The sequence below is a fragment of the Grampus griseus genome, assembly GCF_964374135.1.
Source record: "Grampus griseus genome assembly, chromosome: 1".
Classification (NCBI taxonomy): Eukaryota; Metazoa; Chordata; class Mammalia; order Artiodactyla; family Delphinidae; genus Grampus; species Grampus griseus.
This window is the reverse complement of record NC_139017.1, coordinates 152,040,189-152,062,262: the sequence shown is the minus strand read 5'-3', so window position 1 is coordinate 152,062,262 and position 22,074 is coordinate 152,040,189. Positions and strand designations below refer to the sequence as shown.

The following is a 22,074-nucleotide window of genomic DNA, read 5'->3' as shown; positions in this document are numbered from 1 at the left end:
TCATGACACAGAAATGCAAAGACATACTTCTAAGTTCAATTATTTTCCACGGAAGTTTTCTCTTAATCACTGTCATTACCAAAATATAAAATTTAAAAACAATGTCCAGTTTCAAATGGAAGAACTGCATCATTACCTACACTTATTCCAATTATGCAAAAATTTTGTTGTCACGTGGCTATTAATTCCCACCTTCCCTAACATCAGTCATGTGTTCTTGCAAACTAATCAGAAAGTGTTACAGTCAATAAGTTTAAAACCCGCTAAAACTCTTCACTGAGAAATTGTAAATCAGTTGAGAAAATTGTTTCCTGGCTTTTTAAGTGTGAACTTGTGAGAGTTATTGCATCTTCTTCAGGAGCAAAGTCACATAATTATGGAATGATTCCCATTGACCAGTTTTCAAAATGCCCCTTTCATAGCATGAGTATCTTTGGAAAAGTAGTTACATTATCACTCCTTAAGAGAAATATACTATTATGTCTTTGAAGAGACATATTTTGTGTTTGTCTTTTCAGCAACATCTGTTAAGTAGCTTACTACTGAAAGCTTTTTGTTATCACAGAAAAAAAGAAAATTAGACACCCATCTTTATGTAAAAGAAAAATGCGTAAAGTAATCTTTAAAATGAGCAAAAAATCAGAGGAATCCCTCTCACTGATTCCAGGACTTAAAATATAGCTACAGTGGTACTGACTATGTGGTATTGGTGGAGGGGTAGACACATTGATCAATGAAACAAAAAGGAGAACCCAGAAATTGTTCCACAAAACTACAGCCAGGGCTTCCCTGGTGGCGCAGTGGTTAAGAATCCGCCTGCCAATGCAGGGGACACAGGTTCGAGCCCTGGTCCGGGAAGATCCCACGTGCCACGGAGCATCTAAGCCCGTGCGCCACAACTACTGAGCCTGCACTCTAGAGCCCGTGCTCCGCAACAAGAGAAGTCACCACAATGAGAAGCCCATGCAACGCAACGAAGAGTAGCCCCCTGCTCGCCACGACTAAAGAAAGCCTGCGCACAGCAATGAGGACCCAACACAGCCAAAAATAAATAAATACATTTATTTAAAAAAAAACAAAAAAAACTACAGCCAACTGATTTTTGACAAAGGTATAAAAGCAACTCGGTGAAGGAAGAATAGTCTTTTCAACAGATTATTCCAGAGTATTTGGATATCCATAGGCAAATAAACAAACAAAAAGAAAATCTAAACATCACACTTTATACAAAAACTAACCAACTCAAACGGATCACATACTTAAATGTAAAGTGCAAAACATAACTTTAGAAGATAACATAGGAGAAAATATTCAAAACAGGGCTCGGTGAAGGGTTCTTAGACATGACACCAAAAGCTCGATTCATAAAAGGAAAAATTGATAAACTGGAATTCATCAAAATTAAAAACATTTGCTCTGTGAAAGACCCTGTTAAGACAATGAAAACACAAGCTACAGATTAAAGAGAATATCTGTAAACTACATATTTGATAAAGGACTGGGATCTGGAATATATGAAGAACTCTCAAAATTCAACAGTTAAAAAAAATCTAATTATTTAGAAAGTGGGCAAAAGACATGAACAGACATTTCACTGAAGAGGATACACAGATGGCGAATAAGCCCATGAAGAGATGTTCAACATCATTAGCCATTAGAGAAATGCAAATTAAGACCATGATGAGATCACACATGTGTGAGCACAGCTAAAATTAAAAATAGTGACTGGGACTTCCCTGGTGGTGCAGTGGTTAAGAATCTGCCTGCCAATGCAGGAGACATGGGTTCGAGCTATGGTCTGGGAAGATCCCACATGCTGCAGAACATCTAAGCCCATGCACCACAACTACTGAGTCCGTGTGCCACAACTACTGAAGCCCACGTGCCTAGAGCCCGTGCTCCGCAACAAGACAAGCCAATGCAATGAGAAGCCTGCACACCACAACAAAGAGTAGCCCCTGCTCACGGCAACTAGAGAAAGCCCACGAGCAGCAACGAAGACCCAACATAGCCAAAAATATTAATTAATTAATTAATTAAGAATAGTCACAAATGCTGGTGAGGATGCAGAAAACTGAATCACTTATACAAACCTGGGAGGAAAGTAAAATGAAACAGCCATTCTGAAAAACACTTTGGCTGGTTCTTAAAAAACTGAATATACAACTACCATACAACCCAACCAACTTGCTCTTGGACATTTATCCTAGAGAAATGAAAACTCATGTTCACAAAACTGTACTTATGTTTGCAAAAACCTGTACACAAATGTTTATAGCAACTTTATTTGTAATAGCCCAAAACTGGAATGTCCTCCAATGAGTGAAGGATTAAACTTGTGGTGCTTTTCCATCCACACCATGGAATACTACTCAGCAATAAAAATGAACTATTGAAACATGCAACAACCTACATGAATTTCCAGAGACTTATGCTGAGTGAAGAAGGCTAATCCTGAATGGCTATATACTGTATTATTCTATTTATATAACATTCTTGAAGTGAGAAAATGACAGACACAACAGATTAGTGGTTGCTAGGGGTAAAGGAACATGTAAGGGGTGGGAGAGAAGAGGGTATGGCTGTAAAAATGCAACTGTGAGGAATCTTTATGGTGTTGGAAATATTTTACTTTGTATCAGTGTAGATGTCCTGATTAGGATACTGTACTATAGTTTTGCAAGCTGTTACCATTGTGGGTAACTGGTTAAAGGGTACATGGAACCTCTAGGTACTTAATTTCTTACAGTGTAAATCTATAATTATCTCAAAATAAAAAGTTTAATTTTTTAAAGTTTCTAAGAAATAAATGGATAGATAGGAGTTCTAATATTTTCTGCCCACACCCTAATGAATCATCTTTGGCACACCCAGTATGAGAGATCATTGGCATATGCCGCTAGTCCCAGGGTGATAGTCCCTACCCAGTCTTTGGGTCCCTTTAGCTATTCTCAACATTCTCTTGAAGTTATCTTCCTTAAATGCAATCTTGATCACCTTATTTCCCCAAATCATTAGTCTTGACAAATAAGGACCTTCTGGCTTTAGTCCTTTATCCAATATATACACCTGAACACCAAACTACTCAGTTTCCAATGGCACAAAACCCTGTCTGACTGTGAGGTACCTGAGAATGAGCACAAAGATCTCTCTATACGCTTATCTTATCTCTAATTAACGTATTTCTAAACTTATCAAGTACCCTAGCACATATGAGGAATGCAATAAATCTTGATTTAAATGTTTATTACTGGGCTTCCCCGGTGGCGCAGTGGTTAAGAATCTGCCTGCCAATGCAGGGGACATGGGTTCAAGCCCTGATCCGGGAAGATCCCACATACCACGGAGCAACTAAGCCCGTGAGAAACAACTACTGAGCCGGCGTGCCTAGAGCCCGTGCTCCACAACAAGAGAAGCCACCGCGGTGAGGAGCCCCTGCTCCCGCAACTATAGAAAGCCCGTGGGCAGCAACGAAGATCCAACGCAGCCAAAATAAATAAATAAAATTTATTTTTAAAAAAATGTTTATTACCTTTGTTTATTACCTCCTAAGAGTCCAGAGGTGTTGATTCTGTGTTGCATTCAGAACACTAACCTGCAATCACTCCTGCCAGGTACACCAGCCCCACGCGGAGGCCTTTGTGGACCATTTCCAAGGGGATACCCAAAACGAGCTGCATAACAAGATTCCCCAGGATGTGCTGAACTCTGCAGAGACAAACACAGTTGTCAAATATTATGACTAGCCCAGGCAGTTATTTCCTTGGGAGATTAACAGGCATTGATGTGTTGTTTCTAGTTAAGAACTTGCTTAACTTGAATTCCACTTTCCAATTTTTTTAGGCGACTTTTTAACAAAATAAAATCTTACACGAAGCCTCAATATGTAAAGCAGATAAAAGGACATTTTAGAAGTACGCTTATTTTTTGTTATGGCTGCACTGTGAGGCATGTGGGATCTTAGTTTCCGGATTAGGGATCGAACCCGTGCCCCCTGCAGTGCAAGTGTGGAGTCTCAACCACTGCACCGCCAGGGAAGTCCCAGAAGTATACATTTATTTTATAAGCTCTGTTTTACAACAATTACTGATAATGTCAAACAAAGAGCAATGAGGCTTCTTTAAGGAAAATAAGCTTGCAGTTACGGGGTTTAGATGACAACTGCCATGATATGTCAGCTTCGGCATATGCTTTTGTTTTGGTTGCATAGTAGTACTGAGAAAATACTAATTCACTCATGTTGAGTCTATTTTAATAGATTTTTTTTTTTTTGGCTGCATTGGGTCTTTGTTGCTGAGCGCGGGCTTCCTCTAGTTGCGGGGAGCAGGGGCTACTCTTCCTTGCAGTGCGTGAACTTCTCACTGTGGTGGCTTCTCTTGTTGTGGAGCACGGGCTCTAGGTGTGCGGGCTTCAGTAGTTGTGGCACGCGGGCTCAGTAATTGTGGCTCACAGGCTCAGTAGTTGTGGTGCATGGCCTTAGTTGCTCCGCGGCATCTTCCTGGACCAGGGCTCGAACCCGTGTCCCCTGCGTTTGCAAGCGGATTCTTAACCACTGCGCCACCAGGGAAGCCCCAAAATTTCAATAGATTTTTAAACAACCTGTCTTGCAAGTTCAGGATAGTCTTTAATGAAACAGAGATGGGAAGAGAAACTTCATTCCCAATTCTACATTAAAAAGGTTTTTTCTTTTTAAATTTACCAGAATAAAAAAAAAAGAAGTTACCTAGTAACAATAGCTAAAGTTCGTATCTCCCATGTACCATAATTTGGCATATAACATTTTTGAGTACAGATGCTTTTTATTATACTTTTTAAATAGGGAAAAATATTTTTAAGTGAAATTCACATTATTTTACTTGTCAAACCCCACAAGCATCTCTGGAGAATCTCTGAATGTAATTTAGCAAATTACCACATTACAGTAATCCTTAATTTACTTGCCATGTAGCACAATGCTTTATTTTTTTTAAGAGATTTTGGGTTAAACCAAAAAGTTAAAAAATAACACAGGTGTTGAATCTTCCACAAAGTGCAGCCGCTTTCATATTAGTTTTAGGGATTGTGTTTTTGAATTCTAATTTACTTAAAAGATATCCAGCAGACCACTGAAAAGGTTCTCTGGGCAAACCCTACAGAACAGATTACTTACATTTAGGCCACATGTGCATCCAGCCACAACTATCACTGTACAAGCCATCTTCAAAGACGTGAGACGTAACACATAATTCAGCACAGAACAGCCTAGCCAGGACAGTTACACCAACCTTATGGAGACCTCAGACATAAACAGGTTTTTGAAATATGTGCACCTTGTGAATTAGAACAAGAAGTTCAAAGAAAGCTATCCCGTCCTGTCCTCTGGGAACAGTGTGAGGACAAAGTGACTAATAGCACAAAACCCCAAAGAATCACCCCAAGCACTCTTTCCGCTGCTCAACAGCTAGAGTAGAAGTGGCATAATGCTGAGATCCTGTCATATACCCAGAAGAGAAATACTAATTTTTTTCATCCAAATTCTATGCACCATTCAAGGTCCAGCTTGAATCCATGTCATCTGTGAAGCCATCCCCATCCTGATCATCCCCTTTTTCTGTTTATATTTATGTAGTTAATCCAACATCCATTTCTTTATCCCTTGTCTACCTCCTCTAGTGAGGGTAGAAGAGCTGGTATTGATTTTCCCAATCTCTCTTAGCTAGGGGTAGCCAGGTCATGTAGTCCTGGCCAATGAGACGCAGGTAAGAACACTGCTAGGAGACTTTTAAGAGAACCTCTATCTAAACAAAAGGGATGGATGTCACCAGTACCTGGTACTACCTCTTCCCCCTTCCTGCTTTGAATGCAGAGCTACAGCAGCCAACTTGCAACCATGACAGAAAGACGAAGGGAAAAGCAGAGATGTCAGCACAGGATCAAGAGTCCTGGCTTCATTAAACAGATGAACCAACCAGCTACCGCTGGGCTTCTTATATGGGCAAAAGATTTACCTACATTTGTTTAGGCCCCTGTTACATTTTCTTGTCACTTGCATCCAAAAGCATCCCTAATTTATACAACCCCATATGTGACATGTCCTACACAGCCTTGCGAATTCTTTTTGAGCACCTTACTATATGTGTCAGACGCTGTAAAAATTGTTAAAACCGTTGTCTCATTTAATCACAGCAACCTTATGAGGTAGGTACTATTACCCCATTTTAGAGATGTGGAAACTGAGGCACAAAGAGGTTAAATAACTACAGTATACTGTAATACTATACTGCCTTGCATTACTATTTAACTGACTGCTCCCCCTTATAATTTTAAAGTCTTTGAGTGCAGAAGCCACATTCGCTTCAAACATACTTGTTAAATGGAAAACTAAAGTGTGGAAGTATCCACAGAAATGGGGCAATTGGTGATTTTGTCCCTAACTTGTCATGCCTCTGAGCCCTGTGTCCTGCCATGGATCCCTATTTAGCCACTGGCCAGAGTTATCTTTCAAGGTCCAGGGCTGGGTAGGTTGCATACATGAAGTTGGCCTCATCTGAAACCCCAGGAGCCCACCAGAGAGGAGGGGCCAGCAGCGAGCTGCTCACTGTCTGCAGTGCGCATGGTGAATCACGGATTCTGAGCAAGGTCAGAAGGCTATTAGCATTTAAGAAACTGTAAGCAGGGACTTCTCTGGTGGTGCAGTGGTTAAGAATCTGTCTGCCAATGCAGGGGATACGGGTTCGAGCCCTGGTCCGCGAAGATCCCACATGCCACGGAGCAACTAAGCCCATGCACCACAACTACTGAGCCTGCGCTCTAGAGCCCGCAAGCCACAACTACTGAGCCTGTGAGCCACAACTACTGAAGCCTGAGCACCTAGAGCCTGTGCTCCTCAACAAGAGAAGCCACAGCAATGAGAAGCCCACACACCACAACGAAGAGTAGCCCCTGCTCACCGCAACTAGAGAAAGCCCGCACGCAGCAACAAAGACCCAACGCAGCCAAAAACAAATAAATAATTTTTTTTTAAAAACTGTACCTGCCAAAAATGGCAGGCTCCACATCACCTATTGCTTGTATTATTCTAAATGAACATTATTATACACTCATCGAAAGGCTCAGGAATTAATTTTTTAAGTGTTTGGCAGAGGTGTGGAGGATGGCACTGATGATTCACATTTTCAAAGGAACATTTAACAACATCACACAGCTTGAGGGACACACTTCTGGTTTGGTAACGATTTCTCTTTTCATTAATATTCCTACGTACATACCAATATTAGGCAGTTACAATGCAATACAAAGTACACTGGACCTAGAGTTAGCACTAATGGGTTGAGATCCTCACTCTACAACTTAGCTGTGGGACACGGAGCAAGAGTCTACATCCCATAAGCCTCAGACACGAAACAGCAGGAGTAATACATGCCTCCTAGGGTTGCCATGAGGCTCAAACAAGATTATGGACGTGAAAGTGCCTGATCAATAATAAAGCACCGGGCTTCCCTGGTGGCGCAGTGGTTGAGAGTCCGCCTGCCGATGCAGGGGACACGGGTTCGTGCCCCGGTCCGGGAAGATCTCACATGCCGCGGAGCGGCTGGGCCTGTGAGCCATGGCCGCTGAGCCTGTGCTCCGCGGCGGGAGAGGCCACAACAGTGAGAGGGCCGCATACCGCAAAAGAAAAAAAATAATAATAAATAAAAAATTTAAAAAATAATAATAATAAAGCACCGAACAAATGCTCGGGGTTACAATGACTTATAGTCACCTCTGATATCAGTGACTTAACTGTCAGTCCTTACCCAGCATGCACCAGCATGTATGAGATAAACCTCCAGGCTTCCTCCCTCTTCTCAGGACTGTAGATAAAGGGACTCTCCAAGATGCCTGAGTCCAAGGTGATCCACTGTTTCTGCGGCTTCCACACAGCATAGTAAATAAACACTGCCAGCTGACAGGGAGGGGCAGACACAGACGTTAACCACACCTTCTGCAGAGAGAGGCCCCGTTAAAGCGCACGGGCACTACCTCTGTTTCAAACAATTAGCTCTCAAGAGGGCCACTCTCTAGCATGTGCTCAGAAGATGACAGGAATTCAATTCCCTGCCATATATCTGACCCTACAACTGTGGGCGCTTCCTCCAGCGATCAGGAGCAGTTGTAGACCAAACTGCAAAGAAGAATCTTTCGAACCCACTTTCCCCTCTTAAATACCCACTGCCCTCATCTTCCCACACTCACTATTTGGTCGTTCATTTACAACTTAATGTGAAATTAAGTCACTGCTGGCTTTTGAAGAATAGAGGAGGGAAAGGGAAAAATAGTAACTTTGCAGTGGAGAAGCCTGGCAAACATGACCTTAGCCAAGTGATGAAGGTGAACGTCACAGGGATGTCGTGTGGATGTCCCCTGTCCTCTGCTACCTGACGTGATCTGATGAGAAGGGTACTTCACTTCTGTGGTCTTCCTCCCTCAAACCCATAACTTCAGTCTAATCACGAGAAAAACATCAGACATCCCACACTGGGGGACATTCTACAGGATACCCGGCCAGTACTCCTCAAGACTATCAAAGCCATGGAAAGCAAAGACTGAAACTGGGAAGTGGACTTCGCCTCCCCAGGAGTGGTGCGTCCGTGCACGAGCCTCGCGGGTCTGCGGCGGCAGACCTCGTAAGGTCTGCCCTTACGAGGGGTGAGGGGTAAGGGCAGGGGCAGGGGCAGGGGCGAGACGGCTGCCGCCACGGTCAGGAGTCAGGACGCATTCGACGCCATCGTGATGGCGGATGAGAGGTTTCACGGGGAAGGGTATCAGGAAGGCTATGAAAAAGGAAGTAGTTTGGGTATGATTGAAGGAAGGCAGCATGGCACGTTTCATGGAGCTAAAATCGGATCTGAGATCAGGTGCTACCAAGGTTTCGCTTTTGCTTGGAGATGTCTCCTGCACGGTTGCTCCACTGAGAAAGACAGCAAATAGATGAAGGTCTTAGAATCGTTGATTGCAATGATTCAGAAATTCCCTTATGATGACCCTACTTATGATAAACTTCACGAAGACTTAGACAAAACTAGAGGGAAATTTAAGCAGCTTTGTTCATTATTAAACGTTCAGCCCAACTTTAAAATTAGCACAGAAGGTTCTGAACTTTCATTTTGATGACAGACGAACAGACAAAACATCAAGGAACAGATGTTCGTATGTTAAGTGTTTAAAATATGATTAAAGGCAAAACAATGATGGGGGATTCATTGTTTTGCAGGGAGGGTTCCAGCTTGGCCAGTGAAAGGGCTTCCTTCCCCTGAGGTCTGCCTGCATCACCTCGGTGCCCCCCACAGGGCCCCTCCACACAAGCCTATCCTTTGTTGGGTCCTGTCTGCTCTCCAGTCTGAACGCAGCCCTGGCAGAGCCCTCGCCGGGCTGCTGTCTCTGATCCAGGATCCAGGCCGTTGGCTCATGGGTTCTCGCCACCTGGCAGGCCTGGCTGGATATAGACTCAGGTTGGCTCTGGATAGGATAAACCTCCCATTTAACCCCCCCCCCCAGGCTTTGGTCACTGCTCAGAGGGACAGTTTTTTAAAAAATGAGAGCCACAGGGTTGACACGAAGCAGGTTAATGGGAAAGAGTGATGGGTACTGTGACATTTATTGACCCTTGAGATGGGCCAGTGCTGTGACCTGCTTCTCATGCTTTATTTAGTCCCTTCAGTAGCCCATGAGGTGGGCGTTATTCCTGTTTTACAGTCGAGGAAACGGAGGCCCAAGAGACTGCCTGGTCCCAGGGCAGTGGGCGGCAGAGTTGGGAATCCAACCCCCATCTCCTGGTGCCCGCTCTGGAACCCGCGGTCGCACCCACAGGCTCGGGGTCCCTGCCCGCAGATCCCCGCTGTGCCCCGTGGAGCCCTGGGGCGTCGCCTGTGGCCATGGACGTGGGCGTCTGGCTGAGAGGAGGAAAGGCCAGCCCTGTCCCCAGGGAGCCGGGACGTGCTCTTCCTGTGTCCCCGGGTGGATGGGGCTCTGCAGCATCAAAAATGGCCAAGGGGAGGGGATTTTAAGGCCACCGCTCTACGTGCAGAAACTTTGGAGCCTTACTGCAGCCTTCCTTTTAGTGTGAGTTCTCTGTCTTCTGCCCGGACTTAAAGGCATCGTCTATACGTGGTGAGGTCCTGGCAGGCCAGTCCCCCATGAGATGCGTGGCTCCCGGGCATTTCTCTGCAAGTGATGGCCCGTGTCCAGGCCCCTCGGGCACCCCGGCCAGAGCCCTCTCCCCACCCGCTACTGGCCCAGGGAGCAGATTTGGAAGCCGTGAGTGAAATTAGCACGCGGGTAGCCGTGAATCTGCTCCAGATTTCAAAATCATTCCAGAGCGTCTGGGTAGACTGTGCTCCCCTGGCAGCTGCTGGGGGGCCTCTGCGGGGCCTGGGACGCTGGCCCTCACCATGTGCCGAGGAGGAAGAAACGGCTTCTAGTTGTTGGAGGACAAGACTCCGCCTTTATCCTGCTTGGCTTTCTTATGTGTGTCTCGCTGTAAGTTCATGGCCTGCAGTCCCAACCTCAGTTCTGCGGAGCCCAGGACCGGGCACATGGCCTCAGATGTGCCTTTGTACAGACACCAGCAGCGCTCATCTCTGGCTGGTGGAATGAAAGGGCTTTTGTTGTCATTTTCCTGGGTGGATTTTTGTGTTTTCTAAACTATCTGTTTGGACAATGTATTATTTTTATAATTGGAGAAAAAATAAACAGTATATTTTAAAGCAAAAAAAAAACAAAAAAAGGACTGAGACACTGTCACAGATCAGAGTAAACTGGGGGGAATGTGAAAATTAAATGCAGCATGATACCCTGGGTTCGAGGGTACAAGAGGGACAGAAAGAGGACACTAATGGAAAAATTGGAAAAGGCCAAATTAAGCCTGTGTTTAGTTAATACTAATATACTAATATGAGTTTCTTAGTTTTGACAAATGTACTATGGAAATATAAGATATTAGCAATGGGAGAAATTGTGTCGGGGTATACAGGAACTCTCTGTACTATCTCTGCAAATTTTCTGTAAAGCTAAAATTATTCCAAAATAAAAAATTTGTTTTAAAAAAGATTTTTTCTTTTTTTTTGGCCATGCCACATGGCTTGTCAGATCTTAGTTCCCCAACCAGGGAGCAAACCCGGGCCCCTGGCAGTGAAAGCGTTGAGTCCTAACCACTGGACTGCGAGGGAATTCCCAAATGTGTTTAAAATTTTTTAATTAGGAAATTCTCTGGTGGTCCAGTGGTAAAGAATCCACCTTCCAATGCAGGGGACGTGGGTTTGATCCCTGGTTGGGGAACTAAGATCCCACATGCCGTGGAGCAACTAAGCCTGTGCGCCACAACTAGAGAGAAGCCCGCAAGGTGCAACAAAAAAAAAGACCTTGCATGCCGCAACTAAGACCCAATGCAACCAAAAAAATTAACTAAATAAATAAAATTATTTTTTTTAAAAAATGGCCTTTGGCCTTCAACTATAAGTCTTACCCCCAGGTCTCCAGTCCTGGCCTACTCTGTAGATTTTTTTTTTTTTTTTTTTTTTTTTCTGCGGCACGCGGGCCTCTCACTGTTGCGGCCTCTCCCATTGTGGAGCACAGGCTCCGGACGCTCAGGCTCAGCGGCCATGGCTCACGGGCCCAGCCGCTCCGCGGCATGTGGGATCTTCCTGGACCGGGGCACGAACCTGTGTCCCCTGCATCGGCAGGCGGACTCTCAACCACTGCGCCACCAGGGAAGCCCCTACCCTGTAGATTTTAAACATGCCAAGCCTCCACAATTACATGAGCCAATTCCTTAAAATAAATCAATCTCTCTCTCTCCATATACATGTGTAGGTAGATAGATGATAGATACATAGATAGATAATGTGTGTGTGTGTGCGGGTGTATACATCCTATTGGTTCTGCTTCTTTAAAGAATCCTGACTAATACAGTCCCTGATAAGGAAGTTGAGGCATCAGTGGGAATTAAGAGGATGACTTCCTAATGGCCCTAAAGTCACACCCCACAGGCAGCCATCCTCTGTCAATTCCTTTATGAGGCATCATGGTGTGGGAGAAAAAGCTGGGTGAGATAAGGCTCAGGAGAAGCCCAGTCCTGGCCAAATAACTAAGTATGTGGCCTTGAGCAAATCGCCCCATGTCTCTGGGCCTTGCACTCTTTTCTGGAAAACAAAAGGGCTCACTAGACCAGAGTCTGAAACCCACTACATGCTGCCCATAGTAGACATCATTACAGGATCCCATTTTTTTCCTACTGAAATCTGGAGGCAACTTATAATTCTTCTAAACATATGGCTCCTGATAGACCTTACCAATCAATCAAAGTTGGTTCATGAGATCAAACCAATTTGCAACCCCAAAATCATTTGATTTCTAAAGTCCCCACAGACTAAAATGAAACGAAACCACTAAAACTGTGGTCACTGCTGGGCAGGGGAGTTGTTTGAAAAATAAAACTCAACCCTTGCCTAAAAGTGACTGGGAACATAAGAAAAACCTGGGAAGGGAACTCTGGAGAGGGTGAGGTCGAGTTCTGTGTGTGCTGTACTTGCCATCGCCAAGCTCTCCTCTTACGTTTTTCAGTCTTTATCTAGACCTGATCTAAAGCCGCAGTGTGTGTGCAACCCCCCAGAGGTCCTTGCACCAGTGCCCACCACCCCGAATGCTTACCTCAGCAATGCTGATGGAGATGATGAACACAGGGGGTGGGAGGCAGTTAGCTCTTTCCAGGTATGTTCTTCGCACCGGTTCAGGAAGCATCCATTTTGAGACAATCCTGTGGACCTTTTTAAGCCTGAAGGGATCTTTACCTGCCCTGTCCGCTCTCAGTTTCTCCTCTTCCAGCATTTCTTTCATCTCTCTATCCCTATTTAGATTCACGTCTTCTTCCATTTCCAAATTATGAGCAGCAGCCATTATCCTGGGTCCACCCTCCACCTGAAAGGGACATGAATGTCAGGGAAAAACAGATGACCCTATAGTGTTTGGGCCATGGCTCTTTCCTCGGCTCTCTGGCACAACCATTGGTTTCCAATGCCTTTCCTGTGTGTTAATAGAAGGCAGCTGAAGATCTGGTGCCCAAATGTACATAATATCCATACCCTTGTCACCAGTGTGTAATGGTGAGAAAGCACTAGAGTCTCCCCAGTGGAGGGAGAGGACTCCCCAGAAGTCATTTATGGATTCATCTATTGACACCACCCAAAGGATGGACTGGAAATTTGGGATGGCAACTCTACCTCATATACCAATTCCTTCCCCTCTGCCACTGACTCTCAAAGCAACCACTAGTGTAAGAAGTAGCTTTGCCACGAGGTGAAGTATCTCAGAGCCCAAACCACGCTCACTGCATAACTGAACTCAGTTTTGTCCAGCTTAAGTAAATAATCTCCTTTCCCTTCTTAGTTTCATCTTGCTTCTGCTCCCAGGCCAAACACAGATCTCTAGTTTCTGATTCAGAATCAAAAATGATTTACTGAGCATTGACTATATATCAGGTACTATGCTAGGGGCCCCATTATAGGTTAAAATTTTCGCTTCCCATTCCCCCCTCAAAAATGATTTAAACCCACATCTTCTCCTTCTAAATTATCAGAATTTATTTATTTATTTATCTCCTTCTAAAATGCCACCTTGCCCATTCTGTAGCACTTGGGAATTAAGTAGACCCTTCCTTACTGGTTCTCCAGATACAACATTAACACCCTCGCTAAAACACATCCTTCCAACAATTCTCTGACATCTGACACTCTTGGCTGAGTTCCTACTAATTTCCACATCCAGTATTCCCTTGAACTCAATCCTCAACATCCAAACACTCAAGGATTTATTCAACAGATACCTGTTGAACACCTACTCTGTATCAGGCCACCATCCCTATCCCAAATTGTTTAAAATGTCATGCAGGAGGCTGAGGTCAATAAAAATTACACAAATAATTGTACAGTTACAGCTGTGCTAGGTGATACCAAGCAGATACATAGGTTACTGAGGCAGCATGTCTGTAACAGTGAGGCCTGCTCTCCATACTCTTTCCTCTCCCTGTGCCATGGTGCTAGCTGTACTGTCTTTCTCCTTTTGGTTTACTTCTGTTATATTTCACTTCTGCTTGAACTATTTAAATCTTTCAATCAAATGTTTTCAGGTCAAAAAAAGGGGTGGGGGAGGCTCAAATATATTAAGGGGAAAAAATAATGTTGCCAGATACTACATAGAGTACAATCCAATTTTTGTAAAAAGTAATATATTGTTACACAGGAAAACATCTGGAGAATTAACCATGATTATATCTGCATGATAGGATTTCACTACATTTTTGCCCTCTATGCAGGAGTAGGTACAGATTTTGTGTACCCTGAAGCTTAAACAATTAGGGAGGGGGGTTCTTTGGAAAAAATAATATAAAATTAAAATTACAAAATAAAAAAATTATAAATGTACATACACTGCTTTAGAAGGAGCCCATGCAAGTAGAAGTCTGAAGCTTATGCTTTATTAGTTTCACAAGTAATCCAGCCAAAACAATCCTAAAAAAGAAAAACAAAACAGGAGGTATCACACTCTCTGATTTCAAACTATATAAAAAGCCACATTAATCAAAACAGTATGGTACAGGCACAGAAACAGACACATAGATCAATGGAACTGAATAGAGAGCCCAGAAATGAACTCATACTTAAACAGGCAATTAATCTACAACAAAGGAGGCAAGAATATACAATGGGGAAAAGATGTCCTCACACCACATACAAAAATAAACTCAAAATGGACTAAAGACTAAAATGTAAGACCTGAAACCATAAAACTTCTAGAAGAAAACACAGGCAGTCTGATATTTAATATCAGTCTTCGCAATATTTTTTTGGATATGTCTCCTCAGGCAAGGTAAACAAAAGCAAAAATAAACAAACGAGACTACATCGAACTAAAAAGCTTTTGCACAGCAAAGAAAACTATCAACAAAGGAAAAGGCCACCTACTGAATGGAAAAAGATGTTTTCAAATGATATATCCAACAAGGGGTTGATATCCAAAATATATGAAGAACTCATACAATTCAACATCAAGAAAACAAACAAGCCAATTGAAAAACGGCCATAGGGAGAGACTGGTTCAAGATGGCAGAGTAGAAGGACATGCTCTCACTCCCTCTTGCGAGAGCACGGGAATCAAAACTGACTGCTGAACAATCATTGACAGGAAGACACTGGAACTCACCAAAAAAGATACCCCACATCCAAAGACAAAGGAGAAGCCACAATGAGATGGTAGGAGGGGCACAATCACAATAAAATCAAATTCCATAACTGCTGGGTGGGTGACTTACAAACTGGAGAACACTTACACAACAGAAGTCCACCCAATGGAGTGAAGGTTCTGAGCCCCACATCAGGCTTCCAACCTGGGGGTCCAGCAACGGGAGGAGGAATTCCTATAGAATCAGACTATGAAGCCTAGCAGGATTTGATTACAGGACTTCGACAGGATGGGGGAAACAGAGATTCCACTCTTGGAGGGCACACACAAAGTAGTGTGCATATCGGGACCCAGGGGAAGGAGCAGTGACCCCATAGGAGACTGAACCAGACCTACCTGCTAGTGTTGGAGGGTCTCCTGCAGAGGCAGCGGCTGGCTATGTCTCACCGTGAGGACAAGGACACTGGCATCAGAAGTTCTGGGAAGTACTCCTTGGCGTGAGCCCTCCCAGAGTCCGCCATTAGCCCAACAAAAGAGTCTGGTGTGATCCAGTGCTGGGTTGCCTCAGGCCAAACAACCAACAGGGAGGGAACCCTGCCCCACCCATCAGCAGACAAGCAGATTAAAGTTTTACTGAGTTCTGCCCACCAGAGTAACACCCAGCTATACCCACCACCAGTCCCTCCCATCAGGAAGCTTTCACAAGCCTCTTAGATAGCCTCAACCACCAGAGGGCAGACAGCAGAAGCAAGAAGAAGGACAGTCCTGCAGCCTGTGGAACAAAAACCACATTCACAGAAAGACAGACAAGATGAAAAGGCACAGGACTATGTACCAGATGAAGGAACAAGATAAAACCCCAGAAAAACAACTAAATGAAGTGGAGATAGGCAACCTTCCAGAAAAAGAATTTAGAATAATGATAGTGAAGATGATCCAGGACCTCAGAAAAAGAATAGAGGCAAAGATCGAGAAGATGCAAGAAATGTGTAACAAAGACCTAGAAGAATTAAAGAACAAACACCTAGAAGAATTAAAGATCAAACAAACAGAGATGAACAATACAATAACTGAAATGAAAAATACACTAGAAGGAATCAATAGCAGAATAACTGAGGCAGAAGAACGGATAAGTGACCTGGAAGACAGAATGGTGGAATTCACTGCTGTGGAACAGAATAAAGAAAAAAGAATGAAAAAAAATGAAGACAGCCTAGGAGACCTCTGGGACAACATTAAACTAAACAACATTTGCATTATAGGGGTCCCAGAAGGAGAGGAAAGAGAGAAAGGACCAAGAAAATACTTGAAGAGATTATAGTCGAAAACTTCTCTAACATGGGAAAGGAAATAGCCACCCAAGTCCAGGAAGTGCAGAGAGTCCCATACAGGATAAACCTAAGGAGAAACACACCGAGACACATAGTAATCAAACTGGCAAAAATTAAAGACAAAGAAAACTTATTGAAAGCAGCAAGGGAAAAATGACAAATAACATACAAGGGAACTCCCATAAGGTTAACAGCTGATTTCTCAGCAGAAACTCTACAAGCCAGAAGGGAGTGGCATGATATACTTAAAGTGATGAAAAGGAGGAATCTACAACCAAGATTACTCTACCCAGCGAGGATCTCATTCAGATTTGATGGAGAAATCAAAAGCTTTACAGACAAGCAAAAGCTAAGAGAATTCAGCACCACCAAACCAGCTCTACAACAAATGCTAAAGGAACTTCTCTAAGTGGGAAACACAAGAGAAGAAAAGGACCTACAAAAACAAACCCAAAACAATTAAGAAAATGGTAATAGGAACATACATATTGACAATTACCTTAAACGTGAATGGATTAAATGCACCAACCAAAAGACACAGGCTCACTGAATGGATACAAAAACAAGACCCATATATATGCTGCCTACAAGAGACCCACTTCAGACCTAGGGACACATACAGACTGAAAATGAGGGGATGGAAAAAGATATTCCATGCAAATGGAAATCAAAAGAAAGCTGGAGTAGCAATATTCATGTCAGATAAAATGGACTTTAAAATAAAGAATGTTACAAGAGACAAGGAAGGACACTACGTAATGATCAAGGGACCAATCCAAGAAGAAGATATAACAATTATAAATATATAAGCATCCAACATAGGAGCACCTCAATACATAAGTCAACTGCTAACAGCTATAAAAGAGGAAATTGACAGTAACACAATAATAGTGAGGGGCTTTAACACCTCACTTACACCAGTGGACAGATCATCCAAACAGAAAATTAATAAGGAAACACAAGCTTTAAATGACACAATAGGCCAGATAGATTTAATTGATATTTATAGGACATTCCATCCAAAAACAGCAGATTACACTTTCTTCTCAAGTGCAGATGGAACATTCTCCAGGATAGATCACATCCTGGGTCAAAAATCAAGCCTCAGTAAGTTTAAGAGACTTGAAATCATATCAACCATCTTTTCTGACCACAACACTATGAGATTAGAAATCAATTACAGGGGAAAAAAATGTAAAAAACACAAATATGTGGAGGCTAAACAATATGTTACTAAATAACCAAGAGATCACTGAAGAAATCAAAGAGGAAATCAAAAATATCTAGAGACAAATGACAATAAAAACACGATGATCCAAAACCTAAGGGATGCAACAAAAGCAGTTCTAAGAGGGAAGTCTACAGCAATACAAGCCTACCTCAAGAAACAAGAAAAATCTCAAAAAAACAATCTAACCCTACACCTAAAGTAACTAGAGAAAGAAGAACAAACAAAACCCAAAGTTAGCAGAAGGAAAGAAATCATAAAGATCAGAGCAGAAAGAAATGAAATAAAAACAAAGAAAACAATAACAAAGATCAATAAAACTAAAAGCTGTTTCTTTGAGAAGATAAACAAAATTGATAAACCATTAGCCAAACTCATCAAGAAAAGCAGGGAGCGGACTCAAATCAATAAAATTAGAGGGCTTCCCTGGTGGCACGGTGGTTGGGAGTCCACCTGCCGATGTGGGGGACGTGGGTTCATGCCCCGGTCCGGGAGGATCCCGCGTGCCGCGGAGCAGCTGGGCCCATGAGCCATGGCCGCTGGGCCTACGCGGCTGGAGCCTGTGCTCCGCAGCGGAAGGGGCCACAGCAGTGAGAGGCCCGCATACTGCAAAATAAATAAATAAATAAATAAATAAAAATAAAATTAGAAATGAAAATGGAGAAGTTACAACAGACACCGCAGAAAAACAAAGCATCCTAAGAGACTACTACAAATAACTCTATGCCACTAAATTGGACAACCTGGAAGAAATGGACAAATTCTTAGCAAGGTATAAACTTCCAAGACTGAACCAGGAAGCAACAGAAAATATGAACAGACCAATCACAAGTAATGAAATTGAAACTGTGATGAAAAAAATCTTCCAACAAACAGAAGCCCAGGATGAGATGGCTTCACAGGCAAATTCTATCAAACATTTAGAGAAGAGCTAACACCATCCTTCTCAAACTCTTCCAAAAAATTGCAGAGGAAGGAGCACTCCCAAACTCATTCTATGAGGCCACAATCACCCTGATACCAAAACCAGACAAAGATACTACAAAAAAAGAAAATTACAGACCAATATCACTGATGAATATAGCTGCAAAAATCCTCAACAAATACTAGCAAACAGAATCCAACAACACATTAAAAGGAGCATACACCATGATCAAGTGGGATTTATCCCAGGGATGCAAGGATTCTTCAATATATATACACAAATCAAACAATGTGATACACCATATTAGCAAATTGAAGAAGAAAAACCATATGATCATCTCAATAGATGCAGAAAAAGCTTTTGACAAAATTCAACAGCCATTTATGATAAAAATTCTCCAGAAAGTGGGCATAGAGGGAACCTACCTCAACATAATAAAGGCCATAAACAACAAACCCACAGCAAACATCATTCTCAATGGTGAAAAACGGAAAGCATTTCCTCTAAAATCAGGAACAAGACAAGGATGTCCACTCTCACCACTATTATTCAACATAGTTTTGGAAGTCCTAGCCATGGAAATCAGAGAATAAAAAGAAATAAAAGGAATACAAATTGGAAAAGAAGAAGTAAAACTGTCACTGTTTGCAGATGACATGATACTATATATAGAGAATCCTAAAGATGCTACCAGAAAACTACTAGAGCTAATCAATGAATTTGGTAAAGTAGCAGGATACAAAATTAATGCAAATAAATCTCTTGCATTCTAATACACTAATGATGAAAAATTTGAAAGAGAAATTAAGGAACCATTCCCATTTACTACTGCAACAAAAAGAATAAAATACCTAGGAATAAACCTACCTAGGGAGACAAAAGACCTGTATGCAGAAAACTATAAGACACTGAAGAAAGAAAGTAAAGATGATACAAACAGATGGAGAGATATACCATTTTCTTGGATTAGAAGAATCAATATTGTGAAAATGACTATACTACCCAAAGAAATCTACAGATTCAATGCAATCTCTGTCAAATTACCAATGGCAGTTTTTACAGAACTAGAACAAAAAACCTTAAAATTTGTATGGGGACACAAAAGACCCCGAATAGCCAAAGCAGTCTTGAGGGAAAAAAATGGAGCTGGAGGAATCAGACTCCCTGACTTCAGACTATACTACAAAGCTACAGTAATCAAGATAATATGGTACTGGCATAAAAACAGAAATATAGATCAATGTAACAGGATAGAAAGCCCAGAGATAAACCCATGCACCTATGATCAACTAATCTGTGACAAAGGAGGCAAGGATATACAATGGAGAAAAGACAATCTCTTCAATAAGTGGTGCTGGGAAAACTGGACAGTTACATGTAAAAGAATGAAATTAGAACACTACCTAACACCATATACAAAAATAAACTCAATATGGATTAGAGACCTAAATGTAAGACCGGACACTATAAAAGTCTTAGAGGAAAACATAGGAAGAACACTCTATAACATAAATCACAGCAAGATTCTTTTTGATCCACCTCCTAGAGAAATGGAAATATAAACAAATGGGACCTAATGAAAATTAAAAGCTTTTGCACAGCAAAGGAAACCATAAACAAGATGAAAAGACAACCCTCAAATGGGAGAAAATATTTGCAAACAAAATCAACAAAGGATTAATCTCCAAAACATATAAACAGCTCATGCAGCTCAATATTACAAAAACAAAAACCCAATCCAAAAATGGGCAGAAGACCTAAATAGACATTTCTCCAAAGAAGACATACAGATGGCCAACAAACACATGAAGAGATGCTCAACATCACTAATCATTAGAGAAATGCAAATCAAAACTATGATGAGGTATCACCTCACACCAGTTAGAATGGGCATCATAAGAAAATCTACAAACAACAAATGATGGAGAGGGTGTGGAGAAAAGGGAACCCTCTTGCGCTGTTGGTGGGAATGTAAATTGATACAGCCACTATGGAGAACAGTATGGAGGATCCTTAAACTAAAAACAGAATTACCATATGACCCAGCAATCCCACTACTGGGCATATACCCAGGTAAAACCATAATTCAAAAAGACACATGCACCCCAATGTTCATTTCAGCACTATTTACAATAGCCAGGTCATGGAAACAACCTAAATGCCCATCAACAGATGAATGGATAAAGAAGATGTGGTACATATATGCAATGGAATATTACTCAGCCATAAAAAGGAATGAAATTGGGTCATTTGTAGAGACGTGGATGGATCTAGAGACTGTCATACAGCGTGAAGTAAGTCAGAAAGAGAAAAACAAATATCGTATATTAACTCATATACATGGAACCTAGAAAAATGGTACAGATGAACTGGTTTGCAGGGCAGAAATAGAAACACAGATGTAGAGAACAAACATATGGACACCAAGGGGGTAAAGCGGGGCTGGGGGTGGTGGTGGTGGGATGAATTGGGAGACTGGGATTGACGTATATAAACTAATGTGTATAAAATGGATGACTAATAAGAATGTGCTGTATAAAAAAATAAATAAAATAAAATTCAAAAAAGAAAAGAAAAGAAAAGATAAATGGCCAGAGGACCTGAATAGACATTTTTCCAAAGAAGACATACAGATGGTCAACAGGCACATGAAAAATGCTCAACACCACTAATCACCAGGGAAAGGCAATCAAAACCACAATGAGGAAAATTTCCTGGCAGTCCAGTGGTTAGGACTCCACACTTTCACTGACGTGGCCGAGGGTTCAATCCCTGGTATGGGAACTAAGATCCCACAAACCGTGAGGTGCGCCCCCCCACCCACCAAGAAAACCACAATTGCAAATCACTTCATACCTTTCAGAATGGCTGTTATCAAAAAGTCAGCATAACAAGTGTTGGCCAGAATGTGGAGAAGAGAACCCTCATGCACTGTTGGTAGCAATGTAAATTGGTGCAGCCACTATGGAAAACAGTTTGGAGGTTCCTCAAAAAATTAAACATAGAACTACCATATGAACCAGCAATTCCACTTCTGGGCATTTATCCAGAGAGAACGAAAACACTAGAACAGATATATGCCCCCCTATGTTTGTTGCAGCATCATATACAACAGCCAAGATATGGAAGCAACCTAAGTGCCCATCAATAGATGAATGGATAGAGAAGATGTGGTGTGTGTGTGTGCATACACACACACAGAGGAATATTTCTCAGCCATGAAAAAGAATGAAATCTTGCCATTTGCAGCAACATGGATGGACCTAGAGGGTATTATGCTAAAAGAAATGAATCAGACAGAGAAAGACAAATACTGTATGATCTCACTTATATGTGTAATCTAAAAATCAAAACAGGGACTTCCCTGGTGGTCCAGTGGGTAAGACTGCAAGCTCCCA

General features: G+C 42.2%; 1 protein-coding gene and 1 pseudogene across 2 annotated transcripts in view; one reads left to right on the top strand and one right to left on the bottom strand.

Moving 5' to 3' along the window:
- Window positions 1-22,074, bottom strand: part of RHBDL2 (rhomboid like 2) — a gene marked incomplete at its 3' end in the record, with an annotated part of 56,187 nt that overhangs the window by 16,210 nt on the left and 17,903 nt on the right. The window contains exons 2-4 of the mRNA XM_082657743.1: window positions 12,667-12,933; window positions 7,776-7,924; window positions 3,596-3,708 (exon numbers count right to left, since the gene is read on the bottom strand). Coding sequence (XP_082513869.1) covers window positions 3,596-3,708; window positions 7,776-7,924; window positions 12,667-12,912 — 508 coding nt within the window. The 5' untranslated portion in view covers window positions 12,913-12,933. The remainder of the gene's footprint in view (window positions 1-3,595; window positions 3,709-7,775; window positions 7,925-12,666; window positions 12,934-22,074) is intronic.
- On the top strand, window positions 8,327-9,129 carry LOC309829677 (protein LTO1 homolog; annotated as a pseudogene). The gene is made up of 2 exons: window positions 8,327-8,340; window positions 8,685-9,129. The product of its transcript is annotated as a protein LTO1 homolog (transcript).